Below are 17,965 nucleotides of genomic sequence, written 5' to 3'. Positions count from 1 at the left end.
GGTCCTTTTCAGCCCTCTAAGCAGACTCAGAGCTGTGACACAGCATTTTTTGGGCATATGTGAACACTCCAAGAGAACTCAGACCCCTCTGAAGAGAACCGAACTCAGACCACCTCGTGGGGTGGTGTAAATTCGGTTCACTTCAAGTCTGCGGTGCGGTTCACTTAACCTGTGCCTTGTGAACACAAAGCGCTCCAGGTTCACTTTGCTCTTTCCCATTGTATTCAGCGCTCTAGATCAGACGAAACCATGTCGGCCTGTAATGCTTGCAAGGATGCAGGACAAGGAATAGTTTGGTCCAGGGAAGATACTGCACGTGTCCAGATGTGGAATGTAGAATACATCAAACAGCAACAGTCTACAGCACAGAAACGCTAAGGGTTTCCTCCAATATTAAGTTAATCTGAAAGTGAGGGGCTTCATAATCACACTGCAGTGCCACGTCAAAGTAAAAGCAAAACTATGTCAATATATATAGGCTATAGTGTGAACAGAAAGAGGACTGAGACCCCATCAGAGCTGAAGTTGACCAGAGAGAGAACTGAGTCCTCTTTCAAATGAATCCACAATGTGAACACAAAAAGAACTGAGTCCCTTTTCTGTTGGTCCACTTTTTGGTGCACTTTAAGAGGACCAAGTTCGGTTTGTTTAAAAAGGACTATATGCGAAAACACCCTTGTTGACATGGCAGGAAAGGTGCAGGTGTAATTAATAACTTTAAGTCCTCAAGATGAACCATCTGGGTCTGTGGGAAAGTCCTGCAGTACTTAACACAGTCTTATCGTAGCTGGTTGTTGTAATCCAATGCTTGTTTGATTTATAGATTGCACATATTTCAAATGTTAGTAATTTTTTGTATTTATTCTTTAAGTTTGCTGCTTTTGATGGTGATAATGTGTTATTATTTTTTCCAATATTTTTCCTTTGGCATCTGTTAATTTTTATTGGTGATAATTCTGCAACTCTTCCATCAGATCTAATCTCATCCTCTGCCTCAGCTGTTATTACCACTGACACGAGACAAACTTTAAGTCTGTTAGTTTGCTGCTCTGCATGGACAGATCACTGCACATGCCTGCTGCTTTATTTCTGCCTGTACTGCTATTACACACCAACAGGGAACCGTGCTCAGTGTTAGCTAGTAACTGTAAATACAGTAGTGTAGAACTTTAATTGCCAGCTGAACTATTACAGTTACATTGTGGATTACTACGTGAATTATAGATTTTCAATTTGGAGAGCTGAATTAATGAGGAAACATTATGGGAAAAAAACTGCCTGGTTTTAAAACTGCCCAGTCGGATTTTCTTGACACTGTTAACAGCCGAGCAGCTTTCAAGCAAAGTGTGAAAAGTGGTTATGAAAACACTGCCACTTTACCGCCATCATGTGCTGAGGGTTTATCTCTGAAGGGCAGATACAGTATGTGACAGATTTGTAGTTAACTGTGAATATGTAAAAATCAGAATTTTAGATATGAAACACAATGTTGGACAATAGTCATCTCAGTGGTGAAACTTTTTTTGGACAGTCAGACGTTGACACTCAGCTTTCAAGTGACAAAAGGTACATCAGATTCATGCAGCTGCATCTCTGGACTATATAGATCAACACTAAACCTGAGATTAACACTGAAAAAAGATTCATTTTCACAGTATGTAACACCCACAGTGGGAACATTGCAGTCACTTGATTGTGAATGCCGGACTGTCTTAATAATGTGACCACTAAACTCAATGTTTAATTTATTTTAAATCCACCGACCACAGGCTCTACTGTAACATCAGATGTTGTTAAGGCTGTAATGTGTCTTTTCCACTGTACCTTAAACTGGTGTTTGCTGCTTTGCTTATTTTGCACTTTTTTGATATTTTGAATCATTGTGAAAGCTTGTATTATAATGCATAATGTATATGATTATTTTCCCAAATATAAGCACAGGATTGATTTAATTTAACCTGACTGGTGTGATTTCTTCAGTTAAATTTTAGCAGGCTTAGAGGCTGTTTACACGTACACAGTGATTTTGATAAACGGAGACATCTTCCTTCGTTTGTGCCCTTCGTTTACACGCAAACGGAGATTTCTCCTCTGAAAACGAGTTTTTCTAAAAACTCCGGCCAGAGTGGAGATTTTGGAAAACTCCGGCTGCGCGTTTGCATGTAAACTGAGATAAACGGAGATAAACGGAGTTATAGGCAGCCGACGTCACAGTATGCGCCGGAACTTGCGCCTGTGTCAAAAGTGCGACCTATGTTGCTATGGTGACAATGGATACATGACATCTTCCTGACTCTGCTGTTAGCTCTGTTGCACCTGTTTGGGCAGGGCAAAGCAAGGCGTACTTGCTTCCTGTTTCAAACTAACTACAGCAGAGATTCTGACATAACATAGCAGGAAAACCACAGTATAATTTATAATATTAACCAGGAGGACTGTACTCTGTTTAACTTCAGTTTCAGGGCTCTGCCTCTGTGTCTGCTCACTCTCTGACCAACTGCTGAACTGAGCCATCGTTAACTGTATTAATTGCACCTGTGCATTACTGGCTATGACAAGTTGAAAGGTCAGCTGTGGGGGGAAAAAAGGCCAATTAAACTTAAAGCTGTAAAAATATCAGGACTCACAATGTACCAATTTAACAGGTAGGGTGAGACTGATCTGTAATTTAAGATGTATTGATTGTTAACATTGTATTATTGTATATACAACATGGTACAGTATACAAGGAGCAGAACAGGAGCAAGGCATGGGTGCAGTGACTGCAACAACTAGAGGATGGAAGACTCAAGTCATATGACTTGACTCAAGTCAGACTCAAGTTGCAGTTGTGAGGACTTTGAGACTCAACTTAACTTTGACTTGGTATTCAAAGCTTAAGACTTGACTTAGACTCGAGATAGATGACTTGAAAGACTTGACTTTTTTTTAATTAAATATTTGCATTTTTTAGATATTGAAAAGTAGAAAAGCAGAGGCAAATGCAGGAGCAGCCCAGCACTGAGGGGGCTAGTGCAAAAATAATAAAATTTTAATTGAAGAATTTGAATTAAAAGAAAAGTGGTATGCAAGATCTGCAGCTGTAAAATGAACCACCACAACATCCAACTTCATCCATCAACACAAAACCCACAAAAGACGATAGAGAAGTGGATCATTTTATTCAACTTATTAGCTAACTGACTGATCAAACGTTAGCTAAAAAGCTCACGTTCGACAAGATCATGACATTTTTTTGACTTAACTTGTGATTTGCTTGACCCAACCAATGACTTGACTTGTCTTGCTTGACTTACAGCAGGGACTTGACTTACTTGACTCTCATCACAGTAACTTGAGTCTTGAAGGTTAAGACGTGAGACCTGCAAACGTGTGACTGAATCCCACCTCTGGTAAAAGCTTCAAATCTCTACTTCTAAACATGGGCATTGTTTGCTGTTGCTGCTGCTAAACACACAGCTTTTTAAGTTCACACTATTTCCTGCCCTGCAGTGGTATTTCCCAACAGTGTGACAGTAACTCTGGCCTTGGTAATTCCAGTATAGCTCCACCCAAAGTCAACCTGAGCAAAGGTCTAATCAGCAAATAAGTGGAAACACTGGTGAGCAGGGCCTTTAAGATTCAGGGACATTTAAAGAATTTTTACATGTTATTTGGCGTCTCAGGATTGCATTTACAATCTGCTCTTGCATACAATGAAACACTGGATGAAGAGCTACAAGGTATAATACTGCAATATTTCATCACAATATTTTTATTACATTTAATTGAAGAAATTAACATGATTCAGTGGAAGAAAAACTTGGCTTCTTCTGTGTGTTTCTTTGGCTGAAAGCTGCGTTATTCCTTGATAATGTGGAGCCCTGTTTTCTGACTGATCCAAGGGTAGTACCGTGAGACTCGAGTGTAGATGCCATACTTCCCGTCCTTGGCGCAATCCTCTCCCCAGCTGACGATGCCTGTCAGGAACCAAGTGTCTTTGTACTTGGTGGCATGCGGCCCCCCACTATCCCCCTGGCACGAATCCTTCTGTTCACTTTGGAAGCCAGCGCAGAACATAAAGCGCGTGATGTGGTCCCTGCTGCTCTGCTTACAATCGGTGCGATCTACGTAGGGGACCTCCAGCTTCTGAAGCATGGTGGCCTCGGGGCCACGGAACTTAAGCCGTCCCCAGCCGCTCACAAGAGAACTGCTGGCCTCCCTCAAGAGGTTCTCTGTGAAGTCTTTGGGGCCCAGGCAGATGGGATGCCGTTCACGGGACAGTTCCACCGGAGTGGCAAGCTTCAGAAGTGCAATATCATGGTTATACTGTGACATCTTGTCATTATACATGTGGTGCAAATGTTCCTCTGCCACCTGATGATCTCGCTCTGGAGCGTCAACCTTGCTCACATCATGTTCACCTAGAAGCATAAATTCGGAGTTAGTAATTTCGCAGTAATTTGGTCAACACGGTCCTTCAAAAGAACAATTTGTATTTTGGAGATATCGGTCCGAGAATTAAAATATAAACTTATGGATAATGTTTGTTTTTCCTACCCACTCTGACGAAGAAATTCCTTCCAGTGGCATGAGCCTCCGTCAGACAATGGGCAGCGGTGATGACCCATAATTCACTGAGCAAAGACCCCCCACAGAAAGGCTCTGCTCTTTGAAGGACAGCTGAGAAAGACATCAGGGCCACCTGAAAACACACATAGAAACACAAGTACTCCTATAAGCTCAGTTTGGCAGAGCAGTGTCACAGCACATGTTTCTTTGCCCCCTTCTAAACTTCTGAATGCTCCCACTTTCTTTCCTCCATCCACCCTCTGTCCTCACTGCTGCAGTCTATTCTGTCATCTCTTTACTATTTGCATTCGTATTTATTCCACTGTGACCTTTGTGCGTTTTAAAGAGAGAATCCAGCAGTTTTGGACAAGGCCTCCATAAATTTGGAAACCAGAAAAATTCAAGCTCCAAATCCCCTGCAACCTACATGTTCATTAATGCAACTTGACAGTGTCTTTTGTTAAATCCTTTTCTCTGAATCCAGTCTTTTCCTCCTCTATACTCACTCCGCCTCTCCTGCTATATTTCCTGTCCCAGTGACCTGGAAATGTTGAAGCGGAAAGACATAGTGGACGAGCATCTGCACTGCTGCAGCGACCGCGTCTAAGAAATCCCATTTTATAAAAGAAGCTTCAGGTTGTTTTTATGCTTTGGTAGTGGTAATGGACCTGCACTTATTTAGTCCCTTTCATCTGACCACTCAAAGCGCTTTTTACACTACGAGTTACATTCATCCATTCACACACATTCATACGCTGGTGGCCCAGGCTACCATACAAGGTGCCACCTGCTACTCAGTTTTTAAAACACTCACACACTGATGGAACAGCCATCAGGAGTGATTCGGGGTTCAGCATTTTGCACAAGGATACTTTGACGTGCAGACCGGAGGAGCTGGGGATCGAACCACTTAGTGGACGACCCGCTCTACCTCTGAGCCACAGTCGCCCCCAGGTGGATGTACAACCCCTTTGGTGGTTGTCCATCCATCCCATTCTTGTGAATGTGAATTCTCAAGAACACCTTGAGGGAATTTCTTCAGATTTGGCACAAACGTTCACATGGACTCAAACATGAACTGATCAGATTTCTATGGCAAAAGGTCAAGGTCACTGTGACCTCATCTGTCTCATTCTCTTGAAAGCAATATCTCAATAACGCCTTGAGGGAATTTTTTTCAAATTTGGCACAAACATCTACTTGGACTTAACAATGAACTGAATCCCATCATCCCATCATCCCATCATCCCATCATCCCATCATCCACTTGCCTTCAACTCATCCCTGTCTCTTTATTCTACATCCCACACTACAATACCTGCCAAGGTATCTCTCCAGGAATGGCCTGATCGCCTCCCACAATCCTCTGGTCTGTGTTGTCTTTTTCTGTGATGGAGGGGAGTGTGGGGAAGAAAGCCCAGTAGGGCAGCTGATCTTTCTCTGTGGGCGTTTCAGTGGCACTGCTTGCCTGCCCACCGTTCACAATAGTCTCCGCTGGATTTGCAGAGGAGTTCAGAATCGACCTCACTGAACGTTTGTTCACTGCAGGGGCCACAGAGGTGTTGGACAGGTCTGAATCATTTGCATGGAGGTCATAGTAATCATCATATAGCTGTGTTATATCATCGTCATTGAAGTCATCCTCCAGGGTGTCGTTGGAACTGCGTGAGCGGGGGGCAAGGATGGACCTGCCGGAGGAGGTGGAGGACATGTTCACACGACCACAGCTGAATTGTTCTGAGTGGGAAATAAAGGCGTAACAAAGAGAGTTAAGTCTCTTAGACATCATTATATATTACAGTGTCAGATTTTTTTCTACTCGACCCCTTTGTTATTCTGTCACAGGCTAAGGTTGAAGCAGAAAGATACTAGTTTTACACTAAAGACAGATTCATCCAACTGCTTGTCTTTTTTACACGTAGTACCAAGATGTACATTTGTCATTTCAATAAGTGCATTGGGAAATGAGATGAAAGTAACTCAAGATTCCAGAGGAGTAAAGGTTCAGATTGTATCATATTTGCCTTGTTGCTAACTCCAGTGTGACTAGGTGATCAATTGATTTGGGTGTTCAGTGGTCTTTAACATGTTTAAGCAGATAAATGTTCTTCGTGGTTAAGGTCAGTGTAATCAGAGGTTGGTTGTATCTATTTATGTTGAAGCTCATTCTTTTAAAATGCTGGTTTTCTTTGTGGTTCTCCGCCCAGAGTGCTCACGCTGTCAACAACATCCATAAATTATGCATTTTATTTGACAGCTATAAAGTGAAACGCACAGTTTACGAGGCAGCCCGTGATCCCTTAATGGAGACCAAAGGAATGAGAAATGTAAAATGATGAGTCGAGCTTTCTGTCTTATTGCTGTTTAAAAGACAACTTGTAAATCACTTTAAAGTTCTGGTCTGTGACTCTGGGTGAGGAACAGCAGCTGACACCAGGATTTTATGAGACAAGTATAATTTAGTGTCAAAATGTTTAGAGTGGGCTCTACAAGGAAAACAGGAAAAAACAACCACTATCATGAAGAAAAAGAGAAGAAGAGCTGGAAATACTACCAATTTCTTATATTAGAGAGAATTTGCTCGGAAAATAAACCTGTGACACTTCCTGACCCGAGGCTTTTATCTCAAAATAGAAGAGATCAAGCTCTTAATGCTGGAGTAACTGTGGAGAAGATCATGCTAAATAATGGCATATTTTCTTCTTGTGTAGAGCATTAAATACATATTGGTTGAAAGTGTTTACGTTAATGGAAGAGATTTTTTAAAACCTCCAACTACTTTCAGTCAAAATGAAAGATACCTATTCAGAATCTTGAGAATCACAGCGTTGAAACAGATAACCAAAGGGTGGAACCATGATTCAAGAAATAAAGTTCATAGAGAAAGTAACTCGCAAGATAAAGAATTGGGAAGATATGAAGATGTGTACAGTGTATGAGATATTAGAACTTATTAGTTAGTATCTTCTACTATTAGTTAGCCTACATCTCTTTAACTGTTTAGTGATGATCTTTTTAATTCTTTTTCTATTTTCCCTTTAACACTGACTGAAAATGTTCTGTATATATAAATGAAAATGGGCTTGAAAAAAATAAAGTATTAGAAAAATGTATATATTGGGGTTCCAGTGTTGTTGGATTGTGTCCATTTGTGCAGATGTGACATAGACTGTGATTACTTTTTGCTTAGACATTATACTTAATAAGCTAAGTACTATATAGAAAGTAACTAAATACATTTACTGTATTTACTTCTGTACTATTTCAGGGGCAAATTTGGTACTTTTTACTCCATTACATTGATTTTTTTAAAGCTTTAGTCACAAGTTACTCTGTAGATTCAGATTATTAAAACTAAATAAACCAGTAATAAACTAATAAATTATGATATTGATACAAAAATACAGTGCAGTATATGCAGTATACTGACAATATATGCACTCTTTGCTCAGTCTACATTCCTTGTAGTGTGTGTAGTGTAGTGCTCAGAGTGTAAACTAGAGCATAGTAACTGGTTGTGATGAGAGATACAAAATATTGGCCAAAAAATCAGGGATGGAAATGGACTTCTGAATATAAAACACCCCAAAAACGACTTTGCTGAATGCTATGTATGACTTTTTTTAATTTACCTGTTGGTTCACAGCTCCTCTTGTCTGACCCAAGTTTGTAACCAGCTGCACACTGACACACGGGTATGTCCACCTTCATCACACAGAAATGGGAGCATCCACCATTGTTGACTGAACACTGCTTGGTCACCTCTGGAAACGGGCAGGAAAGCAGAGTAAATTTTGCTTTTTGTTCTTAATCATTTTACCTCCCACACTGATAATCTAATTATTAGAGATATTGTATGTTAGCAGAAAGAAAGTAAAGATCCTATCCAGCCTGTCACACTCACCCATCTCACAGTTCTTGCCACTGAAGTTTGGTTTGCACCAGCAGACATATGAGTTGATTCCGTCTTCACACACACCGTCATTTTGGCAGGGGGGTGGCTTACACTGGTCACCATCTACAGACAAGCATAAAACATGCACACACAGGCTCAGGGGTGACGATTTGCTTTAAAATTAACTTGTCTTTAATTCGTCTTACCAATGTAGCCGGCCCAGAATGCCATCTGAAATAGAAACAGGAACTTTAGTGAGAGACCTCAGAGTTCAGTCATTATACACACTTTATTACAGTGGGAGACTGGATTGTGTGAGTGTGTGTGTGCGTAACCTACAGTTTTGTCATCATCCTCAAACCACTCCCTGGCCTCCTCCATCGTGCAGGTTTCCTCTCTGCACTCCCGCTCTAGGTTGGCTTTTGAAAGTTCTTCAAAATGGCCGCTGTTGTACCTGCGCAGGCGACGCAGCACCGCATCTGCCGTCTGCTGTGACACAAACACAGCTCCTGAGAAGGTAACAGAAGACAAAGAAGAAATCACTGACACAGCTCTGACATTCTCCAGCAGTACCCTTCAGGCTATATCAGCAGTTTTCAAAGTCTGACACTGTGGGCACAACCACAGACAAAATCAAGACAACTTTTCTTGCCTTCCGTAGAGGATTGTCCTCTAAGTTTTGGAGCCATAATTCTCATGATGCTTCGGGAACTTGAGCCCTTGAGGCACCATTATAAGTATGTCGAATTAGCTATTAGCAGTTCTTGTTTAATACCATAGAAAACTTAAAAATGTGATGTTTCTCAGGCAAGTTCTGGAGTTATAAAAGAGGATCTTTTTTAAAAAATGTTTCTAAGTGAATTTGTGGAGATTCATTCGCGATAGACCTCAGAGATAAGACAGTATAAGTTACACTGAATCTAAAAAGATGAGTAATACGTCTGTGTGCTCAGATTTGACAGAGTTGTGACTCTGAGAAGGAGCAGGCCCCCAATATGACACAAACTGTGAGAATTGGGTGGTAATAAGAATTTTAAAGTAGCTTAACTGCATCTGTGTGTGTCACAGCCACTGCTGCAGCTTCAACTGCTGACTGTGTTCGTAAGCAGACCAGATTATTGGGCAAAACTACAATAACTTCTCGTAGTTTTCAAAACACCAGCAAGCACCTGTCCCTTTGTATTAAGAAATAGGTCATACACTGCATCACCAGTGTCTTTGCATCTTGCTTATCCACTTATATATAGTATAAATCTTCCTGTTGTAAATACTGATAAATCTTTAATCAGAATACCTTTGTCAAAATGCATGTAGCGATTATGTAGCCTATCATCACTGATGTCAAGTGTAAAATCAAGAACTAAACCGGACTCATATTTGTTTTTGGTAGTAAGACTTTGGTAATAGTACTAGTAGTATAATCTTTTGTTGATTATCAAACAATAAATCCTTGTAGACTGTAGCTGGAGTCATATTAAAGGTCTCGTGTGTAGTATTTAGTGGCATCTAGTGGTGAGTTTGCAAAACTGAAACATTGGTGACTGATGTAAAAATTTTAAAACATGAATGGCCCTATCCAGAGTCAGTGTTCGGTTTGTCCATACTGGGCTACTGTAGAAACAACATGGCAGACTCTATGGAAGAGGACCCGCTGCGTATGTAGATATAAACGGCACATTCTCAGGTAACAAAAAGAAAACCATTCCTATTTTCAGGTGATTATAAACAACTGAAAACATAGTATAATATACCATTTCTGCCATTACATGCCCCTGAATCCTACACACTGGACCTTTAAGTTCACAGTGGTTACAATGGATTTCAACGGTTAAAAGTTGGCCAGTTTTTAGAGTTGCAAAAAAGCATCAAAAAGTCTTTATAAACGTCTCCAAACGCAGCTATTTGCACTCCTACTACATCACTATCCATGTCCATGAAGCTCCAAAGCTCTGCAGGACGTATAACACACCATATTCTGAGCAAACAACATTTTTTGGCACACTGTATCACATCTGCTGTCCTCTACGACATAAGAAATTACATACTTCTTACTACCACCTTTCAAAACTACAGTGAGTGGTGTCACTTAGGGTCAGAGGTCTTTTTAGGAGGCCCAGCTGACCTCCAGCCTCTTCCTATATTTGTACATATCCAACCTTTGGCTGCCTCCTCAATCCATACCTGCCTCGCTGCCATTTACCTGTGTTTGACTCTGTGATTTCAGCGGCCAGTCCGGACACCTCCAGCAGTAAAACAGCAACAAAAGCCAGCAAACAAGCCCCGGCCATCTTGTCGTTGTCCATTGTCCGTCTGCTTTGACTGTAGAGCCAAAGCCTGATCTCAGTGCCAGAGAGATAGATCCACCACTCCAAAGTACAGAGACACACTGTTTACTCACCTGGGAAGCCGCAGAGTGTGTTAGTTCACATTTGTGTGTGTGAGAGAGTGAAAGAGAGAAAGTGAGGATAGGGGAAAAAATGTGTGAGAGATTTTGAATGTGTGAATGTCTGAAGGAGAGAGAGATATAAGGTGACAGCATTTGAAAAGCAGATGGTTTTATTTTATTAAGTCTGGTTGAAATTGAGCAACATCAAATATTGACCACTGATGAGCAAGATGGTCAGGTCTCGACATTGTGTGTGTGTGTGTGTGTGTGTGTGTGAGGGGGGTGGTGGTGGGTGTTTGTTGACATTACCAGCTGTTGATCATGTTGTTTATAATGATGAGTCTTGTCCGATAAGCAGCTTTTGCAACATGGCTTACGTGACAGTTTCTAATGGGGTAAATGTGCAGACACACACACACAAACCCCCCCCCCACACACACATTTGTACTTCTACATTTGTGAGGACCCTCATTCCCTTGTCTCTTACATGTAAACATTACAACAACATGGCTGGCCCAAACTTTACCCTGAACAGCCTTAACTTAAATCTAATTCTGACCTTAAAAAATTTCAGTTTCACTATTTAAGTGACAAAGAGCATATGCTGCTTGAAACACGTCATTGTTTTTGGGATGTGCTAAATAAATTTATATTGCACTTCAACTGGGAGCTAAAAGTGTGTGGACTTTCTTCTTCTTTTGTTTTTTGTCCAGCTCCTGTCTATACTGGATGTGCGTGGCTGCTCGTCTTCTAGTTTCACAATGTAACTAAGGCGAAACAGCATATTCTTCCTTTTACAAACAGAAAGCTGTATTTATTAGCAACAAAACACACACTTACATGTGTACAAAAAATTAAATGCAACACTTTTGTTTTTGCTCACATTTTTCAAAGACTTAAGTTAAAGATCTAAGACTTTTTTTTTTGCGATTTTATGCTTATTTCTTTCAAATTTCCATTGCAAATGTGTTAAAATCAGTGTTAGTGAGCCCTTCTCCTTTTCCAAGATAATCCCTCCACCTTACAGGTGTCGCATATCAAGATGCTGATTAAACACCAGCATTACTACACAGGTGTGCCTTTGTTTGGTCACAATAAAAGGCCACAATTAAATGCAACACTTTTGTTTTTGCTCACATTTTTCATAGACTTTAATTAAAGGTCTAAGACTTTTTTTCATGCACTCATTAGATACGTCTCTCTCAAATTTCCATCACAAATGTGTTAAAATCAGTGTTAGTGAGCCTTTTTCCTTTTCCAAGATAGATCCACCTGACAGGTGCGGCATATCAAGATGCTGATTAAACAGCATCATTATGACACAGGTGTGCCTTTGTTTGGTCACAATAAAAAGGCCAACCTAAAATGTGCAGTTTGATCACTCGACACAATGCTGCAGATGTTGCAAGTTGGCATGCTGACTGCAGGGATGTCCACCAGAGCTGTTGCCCATAAATTGAACGTTGATTTCACAACCATAAGACCTCCTCTCAACCTCACAAGTCAGTTACAGTTATGAACTGCTATGCAGAAATTCTTTGGTTTTACAAAGCAATTATTGGCTTGGCTTATTAGTGGCTGGTCTCACATGATCTTGCAGGTGAAGATGCTGGATGTGGAGGTCCTGGGCTGGTGAAGCTACTCCTTGGATGTACTGGCAAATTCACAGAAATGACATTGGAGATGTCTTATGGTAGTGAAATGAATATTCAGTTTCAGGGCAACAGCTCTGGTGGACATTCCTGCAGTCAGCATATTAATAATGGCACGCTTCCTCAAAACTTGTGACATCTGTGGCATTGTGTTGTGTGATCAAACTACACATTTTAAAGTGGCCTTTTATTGTGACCATCCAAAGGCACACCTGTAGTAATGTTTAATTAGCATCCTGATATGCCACGCTGTAAGGTGGATGGATTATCTTGGAAGGAGAAGTGCTCACTACACTGATTTTAACACATTTGCGATGGAAATTTGAGAGAAATAAATCTATGAAGCGCATAAAAAATGTCTATGTCTAGCAACAGTGGCTGCTGCTCAGCAACATTTACAAAGACTTGCTTTAACCCTTAACCCTCCTCAAACAGCCTTTTAAAAAACTGAGAACTAGCCAAAAATGTCCTCACTTTTCAAATATGCATACTCCAATTGTTCCTCACATTTTAAACTGTACTAGTGGAAAAGTGTTAGTGTAAATCCAGGTAGGTAAATCATCTTAAAGACATTTATATGTAGCAGAGGAGGCTGATAATATAATTAAAACTCCTCAGCTGATGCTGCTATTTACACACAGACGCGGAGAAACCCCAGGCCTGATATTGAGCATTGAAGGCTGTTTGATTAGACTGTGAATTACACTGGGTGTGGCTGCGGACAAATCACTGTGACTGACAGCCAGGTCAGCTGGCCTTGAGCCAGCAGCTCCTTGGCAACAGCGGCCTTGTGGTGACTTATTGGCTGGGGATAATTTACATGGGAGGGTTGCATCCTTACATCCCTTGCAAACTATAGATTTTACAGAGGAAAAAATCTGCAAGAGGGGATAACAATTAGGACACCATTTTGGTAACAATTATGATTAAATCCACTCTCTGCTGATTGGTGTCCTGGGATTAGATTTGTTAGCGATGTGGACAGTGGCGCAGCATTGGAGGAGCGGGCTGCTGGGGTTTAAAACCAGGAGAAGCATGCTGGTGGTGGGAAAGCTTGTCCCCAGTGTGAACAATCCCATCCAGACTGTACATTGTTACATGACTGCTTATCAGATAGATCAGCATTTATATAATCTGATTATCGGTAAACTGGTGAGGAAACAAGAATTGTGTGTAAAAAAAAAAAGGCAGAAAAAGCACAACATAGCTGATGAATTAACTTTCAAATCATGGTTTTGAGGCCCACAATTAATCACATTGAGATTTCTATTCATTTTTCATTCATTATTGTGTATGATATTGTATATATTTATTTGTGTCATTGCTGCAGGCAGCATTTAACATCTATAGTCTTGTTATATCTTGTTTTTTATTGTGTTTACATGGCTGTTAAAATATATGCTTTTTGCAGAAGTTCTTTTGACTTTTAAAGTATAATGGAGTATCAGTTCTTTGGTCACTCATCTAATTGTTGAGCTAGGTGAAGACATGATGATGACTCCGGGTGCAGGCCCAGGATCAAGTCAATAACCTCTTTCATGACACCCTCTCATTAATCAATAAAGAAATGCCCTCCGCCTTCTGAATATAATCACACAGCTGCTTTGCACCCAGCGCATGACTCATGAGGTCGATGTCTCCCTCGTCAACACAGAGTTGTGTACAGCTGACCCTGAGACCAGCTCACAAACAGTACAGAGAAATTATTAGGACTGGTAAATTACAGAGCAAAATATGATTTGGGATTTCTTGGGTTTATCTAAATTAGCTCCAGGTAGTCTTATTTCACTGTGTTGGGGAGGTAATGGGAAACTGTAATGAGTGATATTTCACCACTGACGAGAGAACATTTCAGAGGCAGTTCAATTTAACACTTATGCTTGACACTTAATCTGTCATGGCGTGACTTGGTGTGATTTAATTAACCCTACGTGTCAGCCACACCAAGAAGAATGAAAAATACACATGTTCATTTTATATCAAAGCTACCAATGGGGGCCCTGTCTGGCTGCTTGAATTCTATTTAGGCATTTTGTGCTGATGGGAACAGGAGCAGTCATATGTGGCACTTTTTGTTCTAATAGAGCAGCTGGTCCCAGAACAGTAATCCTCCAGGGGAGGCTCTGGCACAGGGCCAGCTGTGTTTTGGTCTGACGGTTCATTTAGTAGCTGGAGTCAAAAAGCCACAACAACTTGACGTCATAGACCCGTTACACAAGAGTCAGAAACACTTGTCATCTGAGACAACGTATACTGTGAGTAAGATTTACAAACAGCATGATCCTGTGTGCTGCAGTTAGGGAACACAAATCGATTGCAAGACAGGTCACTGGTGCAAATCGTCATAATAAGGATGTTCAGTGTATGGGGACAGCTGACAAATCTGCAGCCTACAGGAGAGGCAACTTAAAGATGATATTTAGGAGTTAGGAGTAAGAGGTTTCACAACTTTTTTGTAAATCAGAGGTCTTTTCAGTTTTGTTGTCAATATTATGACTGCATTGCTTATTACTTGAAATTTAATTCTGGTTAAATTATTAAATTTTTATTTTATTTACATTTTTAGTAATTGTTTTATTATATTTTTGGGTGTTCCTGGTGTGTTATATATTTTTGTGTATTTTATTTTTCTGATCATTTTTAACTTCTGTAGAGTGTCTCTGAGTAACATGAAAAGCACTCTATAAATACAATTTTTTATTATTATTATTATTATCATTATTATTATGTGGTTATAGTGATTATTTTTTATTTTATCTATTTTTTTTTATTATTTTTCTTTTTTAATTAATTGTTTTATATTACAAGTTCAATCTATTTCTATATTTTCTTCTTTTTTTTTTTTTTTTTTTTTTACTTATTTTTACTTTTTTTTCACTCATCAATCCAGTATAACTGGCTCTATGTGTGTTGCATTTCAATAGTTGTGCTTGATCTGTTTCAACTATATGTGCATTAATGCTGCTCCCCTCATTAAAAAGGTTATACACTGAGGAAGCCATCAGACAAAACATTTCTGTTTATTACTCTTTTACACTACAACAGAATACAAATACAGCAAATGTAAACTTTAGAAGATTTTATTTCTTGGTTGCTTGTTAGGTACACCTGGAGATGTGATGACCTTACATTGCTTTCATAATTAAATGGACTAAGTGTCCTATAGTCTATTTTTATCATGAGCAAAATCACTTTATTTGCCAAAAAAAAAGAAAAAAAAAGACATGTACAGGAATTAATCAGGAACTGTCAGACAGATGAGGATGAACTTCATTTAGGAAGTCTTGCTGAGATCAAGATCTCTTTTGCAGGAGACATATAAACAAGACAATTTGTCGCACAGTTACGCCCAGAGAGTAAAAATCAGGACACACAGAATCTGTCTGTGGGACAACCCTTCATCCTGACTGCTCCAGAAATACCAGTTGTGACAGTAGACTTTGAAAGACTTACAGCAAATACCTTAAACTTGCTGCTTACAGAGCATAAACTGGGTCCCCTGTAATCGATTCTTGACAGTGTGAGGCAGACACAAACAAAATTGGGGCTACTTCCAGCAGGCCAGTCCTGTTGTGCCATGCAGCTGCTTGATGTAGGTTAACAGAGGAAACTAAATTTATCTCTGACCCAACTTCTTCACACTGAGTGCTAACAAAACGAAGCCTTTTGGATGGTCTTCTCAAGTGGACTTGAACCGAATGGTGCTGCAGAAGACAGAGAAAAGGAGAAGAACAAGTGTAAATCAGAATTTAGAAAGAGTCTGGCACCAAACTGAAATGTAAAAAGAACAGATCAGGAAAAAGATTGTTACATCACATTGTTCTGACACTATGTTTGTCTCAGAAACAGAGAGCAGGATATGATTATTGTTCCTGCAGGAAACTCGCAGCTTTAAGTTGTCATTGTCAATTTCACAGACATTGTCACTGTTATTTCATAAGTGGATAACAGTGACTGAGTCAATAAAGACAGAGATTTGTACTGTGACAGTTTATGATGCCATTTTTAACTCAAGAAAAATACACCCAGTAGCAAGCATGACGCCATCTTATTCAGGCAGCACGGGACAACATGTAAGTGTATCCTACTTCTGCCACAGAAAAAAAGCCATTTTCTAGCACCAATTGATTACATGATCAATAAACTGACACATTTGCATAGTGTTAGGCTGCTGAGTTTGCAGGAGGCTCTGCGTCTATCGGATTAAAGACAACCTCGTGAATATGGTGACCTTCTTTAAGTCAGTAAGAGTAAAGATGCACATCCAATCGTACACCCCAGGAGAATGTGTTTCATTTTTACCTCAGTATTTAGATAAGAACTCACAGAGTGTGTGTAATTGTACAAGTTTATAATGATTGTTTTATTCGATTCAGTACTACTTTCTAACAAGGCACCATTTATACAGGGTTTTATTAATGGTTAGTTTAATCAGTTATGAGCTATAAGAACAATGCCCTACCATCATTCATATCTGCGTACATGGAGGTACCATGTTTATCACTTTCTAATAACCGGTCAAGTCTTAAAAGAGTCACGTAGTCCTTAATTAGTATTATTTTTATTGATGTATTACAACATGAAGATACAAACCCTGACAAACCCAACCAAAACAAACACTCGCACACAGGGTACACAGGAAGTATCCAAGTGCGGTTCCCGTCCAGATGACTCATTGAGTCCAGATATCCATCCATCCATTTTCGTAACCGCTTATCCTCTTGAGGGTCGCAACTGACTTTGAGTGAGAGGCAGGGTACACCCTGAACAGGTCGCCAGACTATCTTTGGATTGTGGAATCCAGAGTACCTGGAGAAAACCCACGCTGACACGGAGAGAACATGCAAAGTCCACACAGAAGGGCTCCCTCCTGGAGTCGAACCAGGAACCCTCTTGCTGTGAAGCGACAGTGCTAACCACCACACCACCGTGCCGCCCCTGAGCCGAAATATCCCCATTTCTATTCACATTTTGGATAATTAAATCACAGTTTTTCCATGTGAATGACTGAAACAAGTTCACACAGCCAGTTTCTGAAGCATGATGGATTTGAGCCATTCATAAATAATTATTATTTTAAATTCTTTTAAATTTTAGTGCTGCTTATTTGTGTATATATTCTGTATATTTCAATATTCTCATATTCTATTGTGATCTGTTTTTGTCTTCTTGTATTTACATGTATGTTACTGTCCACATAGTGTTTGATTACTTACTGCTGTAACACAAGTATTTCCCAGTTTGGGATCAATAAAGTATTATCTAATCTTAATTAACGATAAATACTATAACAAAAATACCTTAAGTCTGCAGTAATAAATGTTAATAAAGTAATGGTTGTTGAGTATTTTCCCCAGCTTGGCAAAAGCTGATCTTAATAATGGCCTGTACAGTAACTGATGTATAAATTAACCTATAAGCAAAGGATTTATCACCCATTAATGAAGTCATACATCTTAATAAAGGAAGCCTTATTAGAAA

At 39.9% G+C, this 17,965-nt stretch overlaps 2 protein-coding genes across 4 annotated transcripts in view; both read right to left on the bottom strand.

The window, feature by feature from the left end:
- Positions 1-3,144: 3,144 nt before the first annotated feature.
- Positions 3,145-10,994, bottom strand: f9b (coagulation factor IXb). Its single transcript, XM_050039352.1, has 8 exons — positions 10,647-10,994; positions 8,786-8,955; positions 8,653-8,677; positions 8,456-8,569; positions 8,184-8,315; positions 5,870-6,288; positions 4,540-4,684; positions 3,145-4,403 (listed from the first exon to the last, which is right to left on the bottom strand). Exons 1-8 carry the CDS (start codon positions 10,747-10,749, stop codon positions 3,841-3,843), a joined length of 1,671 nt encoding a protein of 556 aa, XP_049895309.1. The 5' UTR covers positions 10,750-10,994; the 3' UTR covers positions 3,145-3,840.
- Positions 10,995-15,558: 4,564 nt separating this feature from the next.
- LOC126388232 (uncharacterized) overlaps positions 15,559-17,965 on the bottom strand; it is a 29,974-nt gene continuing 27,567 nt past the window's right edge. For all 3 annotated transcript variants that reach the window (XR_007569731.1, XM_050041227.1, XM_050041228.1), the window contains exon 3: positions 15,559-16,188. Coding sequence is in view for 2 of the 3 variants with exons in the window: in XM_050041227.1 (XP_049897184.1) it covers positions 15,961-16,188 (228 nt within the window). In the remaining variant the exon portion in view is untranslated. The remainder of the gene's footprint in view (positions 16,189-17,965) is intronic.

Source organism: Epinephelus moara, chromosome 3, assembly GCF_006386435.1.
Source record: "Epinephelus moara isolate mb chromosome 3, YSFRI_EMoa_1.0, whole genome shotgun sequence".
Classification (NCBI taxonomy): domain Eukaryota; kingdom Metazoa; phylum Chordata; class Actinopteri; order Perciformes; family Serranidae; genus Epinephelus; species Epinephelus moara.
This window is presented reverse-complemented; position numbering and strand designations above follow the sequence as displayed.